This window comes from Pseudonaja textilis, chromosome 4, assembly GCF_049901715.1.
Source record: "Pseudonaja textilis isolate UNSWEBS1 chromosome 4, rPseTex1.2, whole genome shotgun sequence".
Taxonomy (NCBI): Eukaryota; Metazoa; Chordata; class Lepidosauria; order Squamata; family Elapidae; genus Pseudonaja; species Pseudonaja textilis.
In genome coordinates, this window is record NC_141993.1 from 40,994,224 (window position 1) to 41,016,829 (window position 22,606).

Sequence of the window (22,606 nt, forward strand, 5' to 3'; positions counted from 1 at the left end):
TCTTTGGTTGTTCGGGTTTTCTCCCGCGTAAGATTCAAAGTATCTAGGCAACGTTTCGATGAAGTCTCATTCATCATCTTCAGGCTTCTGTCTCCGGCTCTGTGCTTCTCAGAGTAATGGAGATTGCAGCTGCTTCCTCCTTTTAACTGCCAGTGGGGGTGGGACTTGATTGGGTGGGGGCTTGGCTGTGTTCTGATTGGGTGGGGGTGTGTTCTCATTGGTAGGGGGTTTGGCTGTGTTCTGATTGGTTGGGGGGTTAGCCGTGTTCTGATTGGTTGGACCTCTTCCCTGGTCCAACACCTCAAAGCCACAGGACATGAAATTGATTTTAAAAATACCAGAACTATTGCCAAAACCGAACACTTCAACAGCAGAATAATCAGAGAAGCCATAGAGATAGAAAAATGCCCACACAGCATGAACAAACGAGATGACACCTCCCGCCTTCCAGCCATTTGGAAACCCGCCCTCATGAACAGACGAGTACCTAACATGAAGAAGGACACCGGACCCACACCCATGAGAGCCACACAAGATGCCACCACCACACTTCCATGTAGAAAACAGACTCCCACCCATTCAGAAAATGAGAAACGACCATGGACCAGAAGCTGCACTGCAGCTGCATCACTACCCACTTCAAACCCCTCTGAGCCATACATGAAGCAAACCGACACCCACTATGAAGATGCAGCAGGACCACGAACTAGAAGCCAAACAGCAAGATCACAACTCTCCAGCTCAAATCCCCAGCAACTAAGACTAACCTGAGCACAACCAAGCCCCCACCTGAACAGAACACGCCTCCAACCAATCAGAACACGGCTAACCCCCAACCAATCAGAACACAGCCAAACCCCTACCAATGAGAACACACCCCCACCCAATCAGAACACAGCCAAGCCCCCACCCAATCAAGTCCCACCCCACTGGCACTGGCAGCAGCTGGCAGAGAAGCACAGAGCCGGAGACAGAAGCCTGAAGATGATGAATGAGACTTCATCGAAACGTTGCCTAGATACTTCGAATCTTACGCGGGAGAAAACCCGAACAACCAAAGATATATATATATATATATATATATATATATATATATATATATATATATATATATATATATATATATCCTCATATATATATATATATATATATATATATATATATATATATATATATATATATATATATATATATATATATATATATATATATATCTTAAGTTTTTATGGTACTTACATGTATGTATATGTATATTATTTGTATCATATATATTTCTGTGCATTGAAGAGATGTACAGACTTTAAATGTAGTGTATTTCCCAGCTTCCTTCAACATTTATTGCATTGGGTGAAATGGTAGGGAAGTATAGTTTGGCATCTGCCAAATACTGCTCCCATCCTGGATTTCTACTCCAATAAAGAGCATTGGAAGAATATCTGAATGACAATGAAGAAGATGCACTGAAGCTATTATAACATGAAGGCTTATTGATTATTGGAAAGACTAAACTGGTCTACAAGAAACAGCAAATAAAGAATGTCAGAGTGAGGAAGATGAAAATATCCACAATGATGACAACAATATATCGGATGTAATATAGCTTTTGTTCCATAAAAATAGGAAAGAGAGTAGGAACAGAGCTTGACTTAAGGAAAATTTTAATACAGAGAGATAAATTGCTGTTCAATCATGTCCAATTTTCAGAGACTCCTTGGATTAACCCATAAAGTTTTCTTGCCAAGATTTTCAAAGTGGTTTGCCATTGCTTCCTTTCTAGGGCTGTGAGATGGTGACTGTTCCAAAAACACCAGCTGGCTTTGTACCTAATGCAGAACTAGAACTCATGGTATCCAGTTTCTAGCCTTTTGCCTTAAGCACTATTGCCATGTATGCATTAATGAACATGCACTCACACACATGTAACATATGTGGTCAAGGATTATAAAAATATTAAAATACAATATAACAAAACCAAAATAGTAATAAAAAGAAATAACAAAACAATTAAAAGAATTAGCAACATCATAAAGCACAAGAAACAAACAAAAGCAACACTACAAATTGGCTGAATTTACAAATTTAACAATGTTAATTGTTAATTGTGGTTTCATGGCTATGGTAATGATATCTTACAACTTGATCACTTGATTTAGACCAGGGGTGTCAAATGCACATCGTCAAGAGTGTTGTCACCTGACATATCATGACTTTTCCCCCCTTTGTTAAACCAGGCATAGGTGTGGCCAGTGCGTAAAAGATCCGGCCCATGGACCGTGAGTTTGACAGCCCTGATTTAGACTACTCTAATAAGCTCTTAGCGAGATACCTCTGAAAAGACTCAGGAATTACACAGCTATAGAATATGAACCTCACAATCACTGAACTGCCATGCTTAATATAAAGTACAAATTTTTAAATACTTTTCAAGTATTTAAATGCCCATTGAGAAACATCAGGAACAATCTTGTCAAAACTGAATCTGGAGTTCCCTTGGGAGGTATTACAGACTCCAACCCTTATTGAATTTTCCAACACATTTTGCAATGCTATAAAACAAATCTTTTTGACCTAACAGGATTATGGGTGCCATTATAGATCAGTTATGATCTCAGTTTATTTTTATACTGTTTTTATGTTTGGTTTAGTTTGTTTTGTCCTGACTCCCAGAGATCTTTAAAATAAATAGACCTAAATATATTGTAACTATTGCAGGGTAAACAGACAGGTATCATTAACAGATCAGTGGCAATAAGCTTATATTTCTTGACTTTGACCACTTCTATTTATAAACATAAAATATATGTTGCCTGAAACTATATAAATGATTATCTAATATTAATGTGTAACCATTGGCAGAGGTAATATAATAATTTTATAGAAATGTAATAAAAACAAACAGACCTTATTGTCTAGATAATGAATCATAATGTTAAATAGTGCAAAGAATGAAGACATTTATTCCAAAATTCAATCATTTCTGTAAAAACGTGACTTCCGGTTTGAGCTTCTTTGGTTACAGACCGAAACCTCGTCTCTGCGAGGCTTTGATCCATGCTCGCTGCTGGAGTGCCCCGAGCCAGCTGGTTTTGGGGCTAAGCCACATGGTAGAGGTGGTGAAGAGGGGGAGACTGCCAGAAGGATTGAGGAGAGCTGCATCTCTCCTCCCCAGCTGGCCATTACTCCCTTTCCCGAAGGCGGTTGCAGCAGTGGTCAGAAATGGCCACCATAAAGAAGAACTCGACCGAAAAAGAATGTGCAGAAGGAACATAAGAAGAGAAAGTTTTGGTTGACTGGGTCAAACAGCAAAAGCAACAAATAAGGTACCATGGGATTGAAACTGTTAAAAAACAATAACATTGTTCCCTAAGATTTTTAAGCTGCGAAGGAGAGAGAAAAGGAAAAAGATTTGGTTTTCTCCTTTTCCTATACTGACAGCTAAGAGACTTAAGCAAGAACTTGGAAAAAAATCCACTTTGACATCAATAGGCATTTAATGCTGAAAATAAAAAGTCAAAGGGATAATAAAGATTTCTGGATAATTAAAAGCTTTTGAAAACAGGAAAGGAGAGAGAAAGAATAAAAGGGTAGGATCTGGAAGGAAGGAGACTGCCTGGAATTAAAAAAGAACTTAAAGCAAAATCTCAACAAGACTTCCAAAAGATACATTCTAACTGAAATATCGCAACAAAAACCCCAGGAAGAGAAAGTCAAAAAAGAAATAAGAAGATATAACTCGGAACTATCTGGATTACTTGATGATTTCTGGATTCTTGGTTATTGTTTTGAATGACTAAAATTAATCGGGTGGTTGTTTAAAACTGTTTAAAATGGCTCCACTTTTAGAAGAACTGAAAATGGAACTTTAAAAGTACAAAGAAGATGCACAAAAGGGAAAGGTTCTTTTGGCTTCATATTTCAGTTTTTAGAAATGGAGATTTGGAATTATGAGAAACAACAAGAAATGTGTGCAGAACAAGAAGATTGAGACAAAGAAGAAGCCATCTTTAATGAACAAGTAATCTTAGGTGGGGGGGGAGGAAAGGGGGGAAAGAGAATGAAAAGTTTAAGATTGGGAAAAACAACTCCAAAAAAAAAAATAGTGAAAAATAAGTATAAATTCAGAAAGCAACAGAAGAGGGAAATGCAGAAGAGAGAATTAGAACTAGAGAGACAAGGGGAAGGAGAAGATGAGAGGGAAGAAAGAAAGGAAAAGAAGTTATAAAGGACAGAAGCAAAATATAGAGAAACAGGGCCTATTTAGAGATAATGGGTGAAAACTTAATGGAAAAAGGGATTCTGCAAAGGTACATAAGATAGTATGGTTATATTAGAAGCAGAAATAATTTTAGAAAATATGAAACAATGTATGATTAAAATGTCTGATAAAATAGCTATCATAATTCAGTGGAATGCTTGTCAATAAATAAATGTAACAAAAGGTATATTTAATGATTTATAAAACATATGTGAAGAGAACTAAGGGAAAAATTAATTATGGAGATTATATGTGTTTTTAAAGAAATATGATATTTAATTGAAAGGAAGTGTTAAAGATGTTAAGATTTTAATTATTATTAATGATAGAACTGAACTGGAATGGAATGAGGGTTTATAATTACATATATTTACAATCTTTCTTTCTTTTTTAAAGAATATAGTATGTATCATAAGAATGTACCAAGCAGAATTTGATTGGAAGTTATGTATTATGTATTATATTGAAGGCCATAAACTTAAGGTATATATTGAAGTTTAAATAAGAGTTGAATGGATGTAATTAAAGGATATAAAGGTGTCATACTCCAATGAATAACTACAGGAGAAAATTTGTTTAATGAGAAAAGATAATATGAAATTGAAACAGAACAGACAAAAGTATAAATATAATGATTTGAATTGAGATGAGATAATCAAAATAAAATAGAGGAAATTAAAAGAGGGGAAAAACTATATAGAAAATGTAAAATAGTATAAGATATGGAATAGAATACAAAAAGGAGCATGAAATTGAGTTTTGTGTCTCTATAAAGAAGTTCAACCTGGGACTATGCTATTTTCAAAAAAGATGTTTTACTTGTATTTTGTATGTGTGAAAACCCAAAAAACCTTTATTTTTTAAAAAAAGAAATAATTTCTGTAAAAATGTGTTATAGGAGAAACTATACTCTAGGGTGGAAAAGATGGAAAAATTATTTATTTGTTCATTTACATATTTATTCCAGTTCATATGCCACAGTAATTTGGAGACTCTCAGAAATTTACAAAAAGCCAAAAAAGTAGGCTTAAAAGGAAACAATGCAAACAACTATAGCATCCAACTTGATGTGCCTAGATATTGGAGCTGTCAGATTTTCCATCTCACTCGCACAGAGTCTCTAATGAAATACAACAAACACATTTCAGAAAATTTTCAGGATCTGTGCCTGTGGGACAGCCAAAACCTCCATGGAATGTGATCTGAAATACTGCATAGGAAAGGACAAAAGGTACACCACTAGACTGCATAGAACAGTCAAGCAGCAGGAAAGTTTTAGTGATATCCCAACATTCTTCCTTTTTTTCGTTCCCAAATAAAATGTAATAGACTTTTTTTTTTTGCATATGCCTATCTACTTCAAATGTAAAAATAAACATATACTAAGGCTAGATACTTCAGCTAGACATTAATTTTTGTCTTCAGAGATTCCAGTTACTAGATTTAGTACTCATTAAATCTTTGGCAGTAGTTCCTGATTTAAAATTATAAAATTAAAATTCTACAGCTTTAAAAGTGCTGATTTGCTGCCTCAGTCTTCATATCGGCTGGTTTTGTACTCATTGAATTGATGTGCTATTTATAAAATAATACTTTATTATAGAAATTTGATTCTGTGGGATGTCTTGTCTTAAAACAAAGAGAGATAGAAAGAGAGAAAGCAATGGGAGAGGGAGAGAAATCTGTATTATTTTGTTAGTAAAGTTTCATGTTGGGTAAATGTAAACACTGTTGATAAAATAAGTCTTGTGCTGCATCAGCTCCAGTTGGGAGATATCTTTCTCTAGTTCACATAAATTATATACAATAGGAAACATTCACATTTTCACTCAGAGGATAGTTTGCATAAGTGTTCTAATGCAAAATCAGTTCATCTCTCAATTATTTTTTCCCAATTTGCAAGATCAGACAAGTGGAAGCTATAACTGAGAATAGCTAAAGATAGGCCTGGATCTTTTTATGTTATCTTAAAAGTAAAAGAATCAAAACAATTCAACTGAGCACTAGAAGCAGCAGTATGTGGGGGTAAGGGGGTTGTTATGGTAGATTGAATGTCACAATTCAAGCCAGTTCCCTCCTCCATTCCTAATCAAGGAAGCTACTGACTAAAATTTACATCTGTGGTTTTGTATTTCTAGCAGGAAGAAGAAGATGATCCTGTAAGATATTAAGATCCATTAAAAAAAAAAATCTCTTTCTCATCAAATTCTGACATCAAACATTTCTCAATCTCAAAGTAGCATGCCATAGATTATCAATGCCTTTTCATTCGAAATGAAAATCTAAAATCAGGAAGGAAGCTGGCCAGTATATATTTTTCTAGAATTTTATAAATCTTGATGATCCTGGCTTTAAACAGCGTCTAATGATACTAAATCAGGATGTACCCTAAATAAGAGGATTATAAAGAAGTATAGCGTATGTTCCTTGAAGACTTCGTAGAACACTACATTGTGTTTGTCTTCACATTAAAGGTCCTAATCACATTCAGAGTGAGGTATTGTTTCTTGTCCTTTCTAACATCTCTGGAAATTATTTGATTCAGTTATTGTCTGTCTACCTTGATTCTTTAGCATACCTAAAGTTGGTGCCGTGGTGGGTTCAGATTTATTTGATTTGATTTATTTGATTTGTCAATCACTTACAAGATAATAGGTATAAGTATAAACATGAGTAAGAATACAGGAAATAAGTATGAATAAATGGGGACAATAGGACAGGGATTGTGCACTTATGCATGCCCCTTTAGAATCAGAGAACAAGACCAATCACCAGCAGCTGGCTTCAGAGCCAGCCCCAGAAATGCCAAGAGATGAACCTTCAGCTCCAGTACCACCAGATGGACTGCTGTCCAAATAGGCAAAGTTGATGAGGTAAACCACTACCCAGTAGATGCAGCTGTTGTATTATCACCCCAATGTAAGAGCTGCAAAGAGATTAGAATAAAGGCACTTATGAGACTGCTCAAGCAGGAGTTTTGCCTTGCTAAATGAACTATACCATGGCTGGTTCTATTAAAATGGAGCAGTAAGCACAAGCTCTTCAAGGACAACAGTCATTCATCACCTCCGACTCTCTGTGTTTTGATTCGTAAACCTGGCAACCCTGGCTTTGAATTTGGACTGACTGATGAACCTGGCTATGAGCTCTGATCCTAAGACTCCATCTGACTACTATCCTGCATGCTGCTTTGATTTTGAACCCTTGTAAGCCAAACTTGCCAAGGGAAAACTTGTTTCTATACTGCAAGTGTGTGTGTGTGTGTGTGTGTGTGTGTGTGTGCGCGCGCGCGCGCGCACGTGCAAGTCTTGTTTAGTAAAGAGAATAAAACGAACTATTTATTTCTGTGTCCTTTGCCTGGGTCAGAACAGTTGCAATCTTCTTCTGAATTTGGAATAAATTCCTGCCTTTTCTTTTCAATTGGGTTTTGGCTGGGATCTAGTACTAAAACAGCCTTGGTTACATTTGTTCATGACCTGTGGCAGAGTTGGCAGTGGTGCCCATCTTGTGCTCCTTGATCCCTTAGTGGCTTTCCATATTATCCACCACTATATCCTTCTGAGCCAGCTTCATCTATCTTGACAATGTACATTGTGGAAGAGCATTAGACATTGCTGAGAGTATCATTAGATGAAAGGGTACAACATCCAAATTAAGTATTTCTCTCTTCAATCTGTTTGTAAGTGGAATAAAGGAACAATATTACTCAGCTTAATAGGTTTCTGTAGGAGGTATAAAAATAATTAAAGTGATTTTTCTCTAAGTGTGATGGCAACAAACCATTCTGAAATTTTACAGAAACATTCATATTTTTTAATGGTGGACTACCTCCGGTTTTAATTCAAATAGTGTGAAGAAACTTAAATGTTAAATTGTTAATTTTATTGGATGCCACCATGTTTTCCATATGGAAAATTACTTCAGATCCATTGGCTATAGGCATGCTTGATTCTACGATCCAAAACTGAAGTTTTGTTTATATTTTATAGCATTCATTAAACATTTCAAAGTGCTATCGGAAGCATTATATCATTTGATGACAAGATTGCCTTTGGGGAAGATCTCAATGTCTGTCACTGCAACATGTAATTCTATATTTCTTTGATTATTTCTATCAAAAGCAAGCATTTTTCCTTAAGGGATAAATTTTTATTTGTTTTTGTTATTACTCTACTGTTTGGCTAAATGTTTTGCTTTGGGGCAGTGAGACATTTGTTTATGAAGCATTTGTTACATTTTATAAGTAATTATACATTTTTGAAAAGATGGGTGGAAGAGCTATGAATTTTAATAGAGCATGGAACCTTTTCTGTATTTTTTTCAAAAAATATGTCAGTGCTTCATACATACATCAGTGAATAGAAGAAATGATAACAAATGTGATTTCTTCTAATTAATTTATAGCTCAACAAAATTATTTCTTATCTGTATTAAGAAAGCAAAGAATTTAGAAATGGGTGCCTAGTTCATTGTAGGTAAGCATGATTTATAAAAGAAAACATAAACTAATATTATATCAAATATAAGAAGCTTTAAAAAAATGAAAGAAAATATTTTTTACCAAAACCATTTGGACATTAAGCATTTGAAGTAGTTTTAGTTGTAATATGCATACACTTAGTATTATTGTTTTTATAATAATAATTAGCTTGGTCTTCCAGTTTGCCTTATGTTTTTATTTTATTAAAAAGAATTGCATTAAGTTTGTCAGACTAACACTGCTTCAAGTCTTTAAAGCCTTTTAAAAAGAAACAGAAAAAAATAACTTGCTTAATTATCTACAATAGTAGTAAATCAATTACTATTTGTAGTAGCAGCAAAAAAACCTGAAAGTAAATTCACTTATCCTGCTATCTGACTATAGATATATTCAAATTAAACAGCAATTTTAAAAATTGAATATACTTCAGATAGTGTGCAATATATTGTGAATGTCAGTGAAGTTTATAACAATACTGCACAACCTGCTGATCAGCATTTATAAAATATAATCATTAAGTACTTTCTTCGTCCAATGGCAAACAGTAATATACAAATTATGTTTCATTTAAATTGCCTGCCTTTCCTGCTTCAACAAGCATGATTTTGATATTTTTGAATGTTATTATGATTGCATATTTAAATTATATGGTTCAGTATTACAACTATCTATAGTTTTAATAAATGTCAATTTCAGTATCCAGTAAAACAGAAAAAAAGCAACAAGAAATATTTGGTTATTTAGATATACTGTATATGGCCAGCCATCTATAGTATTACAACAAATAGAAATGCCATAGAATTAAGAAAATTAGACAGCAGCACGCATATAAAACCTAACATGACTGCTTGGGTATAAACATATCTAACAAAATAAAAAATAAAAAGTCTCACAGGTACCATCTAACAATCCCCATGCCTTCATTTTTGTCTTCAGTTATTCAAGAAAACTAACATTTCAGTTAAGGTATCATAAATCCTAATGAAAATATGCTAGTTTGCCTAAAAGGTCACAGTTCATAAGAATCAAAGTATTTCTTGATGCAAGGCATTCTGAATTTTACAAGTTGTGTGATGAATTTAACCAGTCTCTATCCTGATATCTAAAGTTGACTAAACATCTCTGAATAGCAAGACATCCTGATAACTTACCACTAGATAATGGTGGCATAATACAACATCTTTAGTTTGGGTGAGTATGAGGAAAATGTCATAGTACACTACCATTCATTAAACTGCTGTGGTGTACATCAGTCATCTTGCAACCATTAGATCAAATTGGCTCTATTAAGAGACAGTCACTCATTGTCTGGTCACTTTGTAATACAATAAACATGGGGCTGCCATTAAGTCAACCAGAAACTTCAACTGGTCCATAATGCAGTAGCATGACCAATGAGCATGCCTTAGTATGCCCGTATTACACTTCTGCTTCACAAACTGCAATAGGTGTCAGTTTACTTCCAGGTGTAATTCAAGATAGTAGTTCTTAGTTATAAAACTGTAAAAAGCATATGGTTACTTGAGGGAATGCTTGTCTCCCATAGCATCTGTCCAGCCGATTCAATCTGCAGGATTGGCATGTTCTGGTTCCTTTGATTAAAAACGTCATCTAATGGAAGCCTGGAAATGAACCTTCTCTGCAATGTCACATACCCCCAGAATTCCCACAAGACCTAAATGGCTGCCACTATGCTTTTGTTTAAAAACCCATGAAGATCTGGCCTTCATCCAGACTTTCAATGAAGAAAAAAAAAAGAGACCTCTTACTTCATCACACCTGCCATCTTTGATCTTTTATTGATTTTATTGTGATTTGTTTATTGTGAGAAATCCAGAGTCATTGACAGTTGGGCAACATGAATTCAAACATTAAAATAAGTCTCTTAAAATATCAAATAATAATGATGATAAATTTAATATTTTAAGAGGCTTTTTAATGTTTTTATTTCTGTCTAAGTTGGTATCCTAAAGTACAGTATTATTTTCCTTCCTTCTAGTTGAACTAAATGCTGTCAAAACTTAACTGCCTGTTTTCTATTACAAAAGGCATGGAAACATGCTAAAAAATTCATATTTTACTTTAAACACCTAAAGGACTGTGCAACATTTAAAAAAGGTTGCTCCAATAAAATGTGTATTCAAATCCCTTCTAAAAAAATCAGATAATAAAAAGCTTGCATTTTTCAAAATCCACTCTGCTGAATAAAAAGAAAACAATTTAATAATATAAGGAACAGTTACAAGAAATACAAAGGTCACACTTTTCCTTATCAAAGAACAACTTTTTGAGTGAAGACTCAGGAAAAAAAAATCCCATATTCATTTGCTCTTAAGCAGTCTTAAATCTAAAAAAGGGAAAAACAGTTCTTCTTAACCAAAGTATGTTAACAGGATTTTGTGTAAACATACATCTAAGAAAGAGCCTTGCTCCTTCTCTGCTGTAAAAAATAGTACTTCTTGACTTATAGAAGAAAAACTAATTATGATAACATACTGTAGCTATATTAATAACTAAAAATATAAAATAACATTATTTATAAAGTTGCTCTGGATCAACTCTTGGTATATTTCCCAAGTACAACCTATTAATCCAACATTATTTAGCTTTTCTGCCCAGATATGCTTTTGATCATTGCCAACTGCTTTTAACCTTTGACAAATTTAAAATAACAATTCAACTAAGTAGTTCAAACAAAGTCCTCTTCCTAGACTTAAAAAAGTGGTTTGTCAAAGTTTAGAAGAAATTTGAGACATGAGATAATTATCTTTCAATGGATTAAACAGCAAGATTGTTTTATAGAAAAGGAAGGAACATAAAGTTGGCTTATTTGATCAGGTTTAAAATGGGGGTTCTTTTTTGGCTTGCTGACATCTGGACAGGAAAAGGCATTATATATTAGATAGGTTATTAAAATTGGCTCACCTGAAATGAAATGTACAATTCTACATGTATAACTGTGCTATAATTTTTCTTTTTATTGTACCTTGCACCCTGGGATGACATACTCACTTCCTCCCAAAATTCTTATTGCTTTTAACTTGTCAACCAGTTCTCTATTGAGAAGGACCAGATGCAGTAAAACCATTCTGTTATTCTTCCTAACTTTCTTTAAAAATGAAACATTCCACAAGAATTTGCAGCCCTAGACAAATTGGTTTTTTTCAATAGATTTCTAGTTAGATGGAGACATATTACTATGTCTCTCTCTCCTAACAGGTATGGTATTCTATTACATTCTTACAATAAATCATTGTTATTTCGTGTTCCATCTATTCTTACCTAAATATTACCTTGTTTGACAATCTTACCTTGTTGTCAACAAGACACTTATGCACAATTTTCTCAATCTCAATACACTTACTGTATGTATTGCTTCACATATACTACTCTTCTTTCTACCACCACCCCTGCACCTGGTCTAATTCTTTCAAATAAAATATACCTTTTAATTTGTTGCATTCTACTTATTAGTTTTATCACACCAGGTGCCCTCTAATAGCTACTAAATCTTATTCACCTAAGACTTCTAGTTTAATCCCTATACACTAGGTATGTAATACAATTGTGTAATACCATCAGAATTCAGGTCACATCAGAACAGTATGTAACAAACTGAAGCAAAGTTATATGAAAGTCATTTAGATATCTATTGAAATTAGCATTGGTGAACAATGCTCACATATTTTTTTATACTGCACTAGTTTTTAATTGCTTGATTTCCTCCCTTCTCTTGTAATCAATGTTAAATAGAAAATACATATTTCCAAAAAAACCCTCTATCAGCATTTAATTTAGATCACTACGTTTCCCTTTAAAGCAAACTGTACTAATCTTTAAGGACTTAACAATATTAAAACATCTGAAAGTTTTGCCAAAGCTTAACATGTTCAAAAATATTATTTTAAAAAATTATCTTAGCAGTTCACAGGCAGCAGATATTCTTTTCAAATAGATCAAGACTTTCTTTATATACTATGTATAACCAAGGAAGGATATATTGGTATACATGGGAGTTGTGACTCCGATTCCTGAGCCTGTGCTGTTAGAGGAAGAGGACTTGGAAGATGAGGAGGAGGAACTGGGAATGCCTTCCTCCCCAAGACCTTTCTCTCTGGCAATGCCTTCCTCCCTGATAATGCCTCGGGTTCATCAGACAACCAAGACGAACAGCCTTTGATTAATCAGGACGAAGGCATATCAGAGCAGCCCCAGACAGGGAGTCAAGAGGAAGAATGTTGGCTCGATCCTAAGCAGCGTTGTAGGGAGAAACGTGAGCAGCAACGTAGGAGGCGTGGGAGGGTCAGAGAGTGAGCTGAGTCATTGAGCCACACCCCACAGGGGATAAAAGTGGGTGTGTTGTCGGCTGGAACTTTGTACGGGACAAAGTTTGATCTTACTTCAGGTTTTCTTTGTGAATGATTTTTGTGGTCTGCCTTGTAATTTTCTGTAAGTAGCTTTTTACTTGTTATCAGTTTGGACTGGCAGGCAGAGCATGTTGGAATGCCAAGGACATTATCAGTTCCAAAGAATTAACTCTGTGAAGTCCGAGCCAGCCTGCCTGCTTGTGTTTGTGTGAGTTTGTACTCTTTCATCTTTTGGAAAAGAAGAAAGATGAGACAGAATACATGGGTAATAGGAAAAATTCTACTGTAGCCTTATTTAATTGCAAGTAATATATATCCCATTAATTTTAATTAAGTTTCAATAAAACTTTTTTTTCTGAATTTAAATACATATTTTATCATCTTTGTGTGGATATTTCTAATGTGAACTTTTTAAATGTACGAAGTTGCTCAGTAACTAATAGTGCTAATATGCTGAAAAATAAACTTTTTAAAAAGTATTTTTTAATTCTTGAATTCTCCTTTGATTTGATAACAGCACAGCAAGCTAACAAAAGACTGTTTCAAATTCTTCTTTCAGAATTATATAAACAATTGTACAGGTAGTCGTTGCACAACAACCCCAATTGGTACCAACAACTTCATCACTAAGCAAAGTGGTTAGTAACCAAAACTGTGCACTCCACCTGCAAAGCAGAGAGATTGCAGAAGAAGGGATTTCAAGAATGTTGAAATCAAGCATAGTGTGTTGCATCTCCCAGCCCCAGGCTGCTGGCAGGGCTGCACTGTATAAACATGCAGTTTATACCAGTGCAGTTTTTTTGCAATACCTTTTTCTCCAATCTCACTATTCTGCCTTTGGGAGGGGAGCAGGGCGGGGGGGCAAGCAGACAATTTCTGTGGGCTGGATCTGCCTGATTCTTCCCAGACAGACTGGAAAGAAAGAAATTTCAAGTGAATAAGCTAGGATGCCAGCACATTCGCAGTACTTAAAATGCATAGAAAAGAAAGGTTTTACTTTCTTGAAATCCTGATGGGGCAAGAGTTAGGCAAACAGGATATTGCCTACAGAAATTGCTTGTTTCTTTTCCTTGTCCCTCCCTTGCAAAAGGAATTTCAGGGGAGTATTGTAAGCTATATATGTACTATGCCATTGACCAGGGGTGGGATTCTACCGGTTCTGTCCAGCTCTGCAGAACCGGTAGCTCTGAAGCTGTTTTGGCCCGCCTGGACACCCAGACTCTTACCTTTCCTTTATTTCCTGCTTTTTCACCCTCAGCTGCTTTGCGTGGCATAGCTGCGATTGAAAAAGCAGGAAAAGGGTGCTTTATCAAATGCTGTGCACCCACGCGCAGTGCTGCTCAGCTGTCTGGGGTAGCTCAGCAGTTTGTTAATTGCACATGCGCACAGCACACATCAGGCGCACATGTGCACAAAGTGCGCATGCATACGTGACACATAGCCACCGAACCGGTAGTTACACCGGTCAGATCCCACCCCTGCCCATAACTGCCAGTCCTAGGTTGCTGGCACATGCTTTCAATACATGGAAGGGCAAATAGCCTACTCTCTTATTATTCCTTTCTCTCCAAACTTTTTGGTATGCAAAGTGGGTGGGGGGGAGGGGAAAATAAAATAAAAACAGGTTAGACACCGGATGTCCTGACTGTAATGGTACCATACAATGAGGGACATGGTAAAGGTCATAAATGGGTCATAAATATTTTTTCTGCATTATCATTTTGAATGGTCATAAAATGAATGGTTGATAGGTGAGCACTTAAATCTAAGTTAACAACGAATAATATAAGCTGTCTATAGAAATATAAAATTAAAGTGAAAGGAAAAAAGAAAAATTGACCAGATGGTGGCATTACAATCAAATCAATATTAAGAATTGAAATCTCTAACTAGCAAACAAGAGTCCCACTTCCTTTTTACTGTTGCAACTTATACTGGCATATTAAAGTATCCAACTTAAAACCAACTAGCCTTGTTTAAGGCTCTATCGCCTCAAACTCTAATTAATTTGCAGCTGTTACTACTATTTAAAGAACAGCAAGATTATATTATCAGGCATGTTTATTTTTATTGCAGTGTTTTTGTAATGCTCCATAATAACTGCTTACCATTTATACTATTAAACTAATTCTGTGTTTATTGAATTGTGTGTGTGTTTTCATTTGGATATGCTAATTCCTGCAACAAATTTATTTTTTTAAATGATGCTTGTAGATAACGCTTGCTAGGTTTTTTTCTTAATACAGTGCAGAATACAAACCTAAAAACTGCATTTGTTTTTCTCATGACATTGTTTTATTGCACAACATAAATTCTTATTTTTTTATTTCTAAACTTTATGCTATTTCTCAGCTTGCAAACAGGTTTACCATTTTTTCTACATGCATGCTTGCTTTTTGTTCCCTTTTATGAAGCAAATTCTCCAAAGAAAGAGAGGGTGGAATTGTTTTAACCTACTTCTCAGGCAGCACCAAAATTCTGAATCCCAAGACAGAAAAGTGCCTACTTACTCTAGACAATCAATTCACTCTATATATTCACTCTTCCACATTACTATCATATAGAACAGGGATGACAAACTTGCAGCATCATATTGTCATCATGTCACATACCACAGCTTTTCCCTTAGCTAAACCGGATGTGGGGGTGGCCAGTACATGATGCATCTGGCCCACAGGCCAAGAGTTTGACACCCCTGATATAGAACATAGATTATAATGAAAAAGAAACTTGCCTAAATCTATATAACTTTAAAATTTCAATATTTTAATAAATGAAACTGGTAAAATAATTTTAATTATCTTATTTACTTTTTGATGTAATCACAATTTGCTATCAACCATGGAACAGTTTCTTAGAGCCTTTAGAGTAAAGAACTCCACAATCAGTCTCTTTGACTACATCTTGATATTTTTTTTCAGTTCTTCCTCTGAATAAATAGGTACCCACAAAAGTATTGAAATTGCACAATGCCAAGTTTGGGATTTATAGCAAATGGGATAAGAAGACAAGTTCCAACATCAGAAATACCTCTTGCGTGGCTCATAAGTTTAATTCCTGATCAAGACATGAACTCTGCAAAAAAACATTTATTCCCCAAACTAATTTACAATTCTATCCTATAAAGTTAACTCAAAGTATGTCATATAAAGCTTAGTGGAACTTACTTCAAGCAAAGTATATGTAAACACTTCAGTAAAATCAATGTGAACACCAGAGAAAAAAATGGATGTGAAGAGTCTAATTTATAAGCAAGTACAATAAAAATATATTAAGCAGCTTAGTTGCAACAAAATTTTAAAGTTCATTATTTTGGGAACACAGATGTGTGTGTATGTGTGTGGCTTCTGATACATCATAGAATTCTTATTGGTGCTAATAACTATAACCCTAAAAGCATTTGGGAAACAAGATATCATCTTGTCTCTAGAAAAAAATGGTAGCCAACAATAGCAGGATTATTACTGCTCTAGTGGCAGCTAAAAGAGATATAGAAGAAAGCATTAAAAGGCATTGTTACAATATATTTATCCTGATAAGGTTCACAAACATCTTATTTCTCTCCAATTATAATGCCACCATTTTTATCACCTATGCACAGAACCTAGAGGGAAGAAGAATTATCAGCTCAACAGTACTATTTAGATTTGATTAAAATTGCACAAAGAATGGCACAAAGAATGTTATTATTTCTGTAATATGAAATTCTGTAATATGAAATAAGCCGTAAACTGATGTAATGCATCAAAAAGCCTGATTAAAAAATCCAAATTCTTAATTGTGAAAACATCTTTGCCATGAGTTTAGGATTTAATAGCTAACAAAAGAAACAGTATAATGTTGAAATGTTTAAAGTTAAAAATGGTTAAAACTGGTACTGATGATACACAAGTAAAAACAGAATCATGAATTTACGATGGACTGTTAGAAAGAACCCAAAATAGATCTTATTACACTTTTATTATAACTTCCAATCAAGTAAAAAGATACAAGAGTACAGTTGAATTATCTACTACAGCAGATATGTAAAGCAGCATAAAACAAAGAGATAAGCTATGCTGACGCAAACAACTAAGTTCTAATGGAATTTAGAAGTTCTAATGCTTCTAATGGAGAACAGGAGTTCAAGTCATGTCTTAGGCATAAAGCCAGCTGGGTGACCAAGGGCTGGTCACTTTCACTCAGTCCTAGAAAGTTGGTAAACTACTTCCAAAAATCTTTGATAAGAAAACTGCAGGAACTAGTCCAGTAGCCACCAGGAATGACTCAAAGGGTTACAAGAAATTTCTTCTTATTAGAAAACAAGAAGTCTTTAAAAAACTCATATAGACCATCACAAAAAGTTAAAGAAAGAATGAAAATGCATCTTGTTCTCCAAATTACATAAAAAAATAACTGCAGACACAGCAGATATCTCCTTCAAACCTTCAGGATACCTCTTCAACTCATAATAGAAGCAAATTGATTGCTTTGCAAGCAGTACTACTTCAATTGATTTTTTATTCTTCCCCACTAGCTCCCTGGAAAAGCCAAACACAATTCTAAAGATACATTTTCCATACAAGGGTAAGAGTTTCTTTAAGCGAATGCCTACGAATATAAATGAACTTTTATTAGGTTACAAAATTCAGTGTAATCATTTTACAAAAAGTGCTTAATCAGCTTAGGAAAGTTATTCCAGGCACAGTGTGCCTTAAGTAGTATTTTCCCCTCTTTCCTAATAGATATACTAAAAGTAAGAGCTGAGGGAAAATTCTATTTCCATTGATGGACAAAAAATTAACTACTTCTACACTGCTTAATATATAACTCATTGATGGACAAAAAATTAACTACTTCTACACTGCTTAATATATAACTCATTAAGGTCAAGAAAAAAAATCAAGCGCTGTTCATAACTATTTTCAGTCTAATACCATAGCAAATCTTTCACTAGGTCTGTAATAATAGGGCTGTATTTTCAATAAGCTGAAAAATGAATAATTTTATAAAATTATCCTTAAGGATCATCATCAGGAAAACTAGAATTAAGATATAATTTCTAGCATGTTTGTACTATAATATATTACCCTGGATCCTATATTTCATAAATGTGCCTAATTTTACTATGGGAATAATCCAATAGCATTCTAAGATGTTTTACAATGCTGTATTTTTATCATTTTTTTATTCAAAGTTCAGGATAGTTTTAGCAGTTTATATTGTATTATGAAATATGTTGCAGATGTGCCCTTAACAGGCAATTTTATTTTTCTGAATTAAAATCAGGAAAGTAAAAGGTTAAAAAAAATCAAAAGGTCCACAATATACATTTCTACCGCATTCTAATATCTTGTAACTTCACTATATTAAACATAGCAACAAACCAATCAACCAGAAAACAAAATTTACAAATGCAAATACCAACATTTGTTAAGTGACATTATCAAGTTCAATATAATTTAAGGGTGGAGATGCAAAGTCAGACTCTCTAGTAATAGCAGTAGTAGTAGCACTTAGACTTATACACCATCCCATAGTGCTTTACAGCACTCTCTGGGTGGTTTACAATGTCAGCATATTGCCCCCAACAATCTGGGTCCAATCATTTTACCAACCAAATAATGATGGAAGTCTGTGTCAACCATGAGCCTGCTAGAATCTAATTTCAGCCTATTGGCAGAGTTAGCCTACAATACTGCATTATAACCTCTGCATCACTAGGCCCCTTATGAGTTTACATTGTAAATATTACTATAAAATATGATACATTAGATGGAAGCTTCAGATGGGAATATATTATAGATTATGTGATGTCATCTTTCTTGCTTGTAAAAAATTAGTAATTCCAACTTTACATTTCAATAATTTGAAATGTATTCTACTATATTTAGAATTGTATTGAATTTAATTTGATTCATTTAAAATTATCCTCTACTTCGATGGTATGTTCTCAAGTACTAGCTAAAGTAATCATGTTGACTCAGTGCAAAAGTTTTGTGTAATTCCTGTGAGACATGTTACTCACAGATGATATATGTGCAATTGTAAACTAAATATTACTTTTTTAAAAATGACAGAAATCTCATGATATTGCCAAATGTCATGAGATTTCATTGCTTCTTTCTTGCCTGAAAACGTACTTCAATGATTTTCATCAAGAATGTTGATTGGCAATCTGATGACTTTTCAGCTGCTTTTTAAAAAAAGTAGATTTAATCTTAATTTTCATTACAGTGCCTGGCACGCCCCAGCCCATGTTTGATGGTGCCTGCTTTAGAATGTTGCTCTTATAACTATGTTTGATATTTCTTTGAAGAAAAATAGATGTTTCAGTTATCAGAATAATATATTCAAAGTAGTTTTAGAAAATGAAAGTAACCTGCCTTAACATTCTAGTGTATGATCAATATATTTTAAAAATGTAGTCTTTATTCATTGACAAACTGCCACCAAAATCGTTATGGGGTATAGAACCTTTAGAAGATTGAGCAGTAAATCAATATTGTTTCACATCATTTAAATTGCTGTGAGAAACATGATTTATGTACAGTCTCTTGTGCATGCATACCTGAGACCCTGTTCTTGCATAGTTGCTGCAAAAATTGTTCTCCGCTGTGGCTGCATGTATGCAATACACAGGAACTTCACTTCAATATCATTCTAGCAAAGTGGCTGCACATGTAATTGTGGAAGCTTTGCAAATAAAAGTGTTGCTTGAACAATTTTGAAAGAAATGTTTTGTACACACTTCTGTACATTGTAACACATTCCTTTCAATCAAAAGCCTTGCAAAGCATAGCATAAACAAAGATGACATCTAATTCATTCAAAACATAAATAAGATTGAATTATCAGATAATTCTACCTACTGACACTGTATATCCTTGAAGAAAAATGTAACTATGAACTTCCTAAATTTATCAGAACATATAAGCTGATAGCATTTATCAGCTTGAGATCCCTCACTTCTTTATACTCGTTATCTTTTGTCTTTGTTTTTTTGTTTTATTAATTTTATTGTAATGTCTGCATTTGATTGTTGTGAACAGCTCAGGCAACATAAAAGTTTAATACATTATGGTTGGTTGTATGCCAGATGTTTAGACTGGATTTGGCATTTTCAACCATCTATCAAGCTTCCCAAGAACCTAGCATAGGCAGACGTTATTGTTTGATGGTTTTAAATGTATTGTTCCAGTCCAGTTGTTTTGGGATTGTACCCATGATGTCTATTGGTTGGTACTATCTTTGTGATTGGTACTATCTTTTCTTATTTTGCCAGAGCTGTTCTACTTATAATTGCAAATCTTTATAATTTTTACTTTTTCCAGATCTTTCCTTTCAGTTCTAATGTTTCCAGGTAGTTGTACATCGGTTATCTAGACCTTTGTCTATTTGTGATCTCATCCATTCTTGCTTGCAGGCAAATGGATTTCTTTCAGATATTCCATTGTAAATTGTTGGTACTTTGTCATGCTATTGTTTGTAGTCATTCTGTGTGATCTTCTTGAAGAAGCTAACTATTTGTTGTCTTCTCAATTCTGGCTGTGTATGCATTTATTCTTAAGGGTGTTATTAAGTGTTATTATTATTATTATTATTATTTAAATGCTAAGATCATTCTGTTAATCATACATGATGTAGTGTAAATTGTAGAAGAGAGTAAGAAAGCTTTTCTATTAAAAAGTTTTAAAAATTCTCAGACTGATTAATTTATGTTGCTGTTTTTTATACTTTTTCAATGATATTATTTTGCCATCTTGATTCAAGAATCAATATTGTTCTGCAGACAGAAGTAGAAAAGCCAAATACATGTGAATCAGCTAGGAACAAGAATATGCTTTGGGAGGTGGCAGAGGGCCGCTCATTTCTTAAATAAATTGTCGGAAACATTCTAAAATTCTGCTTTTTATCCATACTTTCTCTTCTAAAATCTTTGTCCAGAAAGTAAAAGAGCCCTCCAAAATTATGTGATAAAGAAAGGTATAAAGAAAATTGCTGCCTATTTGTTTATCAGAGTATTCCAAAAATTTGGTTATCTCTGTGAAATGAAGGTTTCTGATTGCATAATTTTAGATGAAATTAGAGCCATGAAAGCCGTTTATCCCAAATTTATTTTCTGGGCTGTGTTTAAGTATACTTTTTTTTTCACAGAAACTATGTGTATATAATAATGAAATCTATTACTATGGCTGTTAAAATAGTTCTCAGTCAAAAACTTCACATCCTTAAGTTATTTACAAAAATATGCAAACATGGACATATTGAAAAGTTTATCTAGGAATAGCATATTAGAGAAATATTTATATAAAACGAAGCAGTACTTTTAAAACTGGAAGATAAATGCAACTTTATAGAATGAAAAGTTGTGTATATATATATATATATATATATATATATATATATATATATATATATATATATATATATGACAGAACCATAAATAAATAAACATTGATCCATGCATTCATAGATGAAATCCATAGTATTCTTTTTTCTGAAATATTTGAAATTATATATAGACTAGGACAGAAGAGACTCAGGTTCAACTTTATTCCAAGTCAAAGAAGTTTGGGGTGACTTTAAGCCTTCCATGCATACTTAATAAATTAATCTCAAAACTTGTTTAAATGAAGGAAAATGGATGAGGGAGGATTACATATACGACCCTGATGTCCTGTAGAAAAGGTAGGATACCAATCTAATATTAAAAGAAACCCTGAAATATTAGATGCTTTCCAGAGATGCCTTTAAGAAGCAAGGTATAAACTAGGGCTTTTTGTGACAGGTCAAGCAATTAATATGTGCTTATCAAATGCTGCATTTTTTTTCTTTTTTCTATAGAATCAAATCACTGTGTTATCACATAGCTCATCGGCGGTGGTCCTCAAAAGTATCCTAGCTTGTAGATTTGCATCTTCATAAAATAATAAAGCTAGATCTTTATTTTATATTTGAAAATAAAAATATTTATATATTTTAATTCTTTTCCAAATTGTGTTCTATTGTACTTTACTAATTTACTTGATTCTTTTTGTTAGTTTTTATTGGGGTATTTTTGTGTTTTAAATATAGTTTTGCATGATGTAAGCAGCTTGTGTCACCATGGGCGAATAGGCGGCAATATAAAATAAATAAATTAATTAATGGTACAATTTCAGAAAAGCTGGGAATGCTTTTTTTAAAAGGATAGTAATACACACACCCAGTAAGAAGAATATGTCCAATAATTCATAATCCAAGATATCACTCCATATTCTGCATTCAGATATGCATATTTTATGGTCTGGAAAAAAAACTATAACTTGTTTATACTAACCTGTATTTTGATTGGCCATGAAAAGTTGCTGACATATACGTAGAAAGTGATATTTGGGTTGCTTCTGAAATTGAATTTTTCACAGGAAAAACTGTCCCTGTATTCCTTGATATTAGTCTTCGAAACTACAGAAATCTCTTCTCCAGATATTGTTCCAGCTATTAAAAAATATAGTCAATGAAATAGTTTTTACCATTTAAACA

General features: G+C 33.8%; 1 protein-coding gene across 4 annotated transcripts in view; it reads right to left on the reverse strand.

Moving 5' to 3' along the window:
• The window catches only part of ATRNL1 (attractin like 1), a 497,977-nt gene that overhangs the window by 311,251 nt on the left and 164,120 nt on the right, over nucleotides 1–22,606 (reverse strand). For all 4 annotated transcript variants that reach the window (XM_026704834.2, XM_087932664.1, XM_087932666.1 and 1 more), the window contains exon 24: nucleotides 22,404–22,561. In XM_026704834.2, coding sequence (XP_026560619.2) covers nucleotides 22,404–22,561 — 158 coding nt within the window. The remainder of the gene's footprint in view (nucleotides 1–22,403; nucleotides 22,562–22,606) is intronic.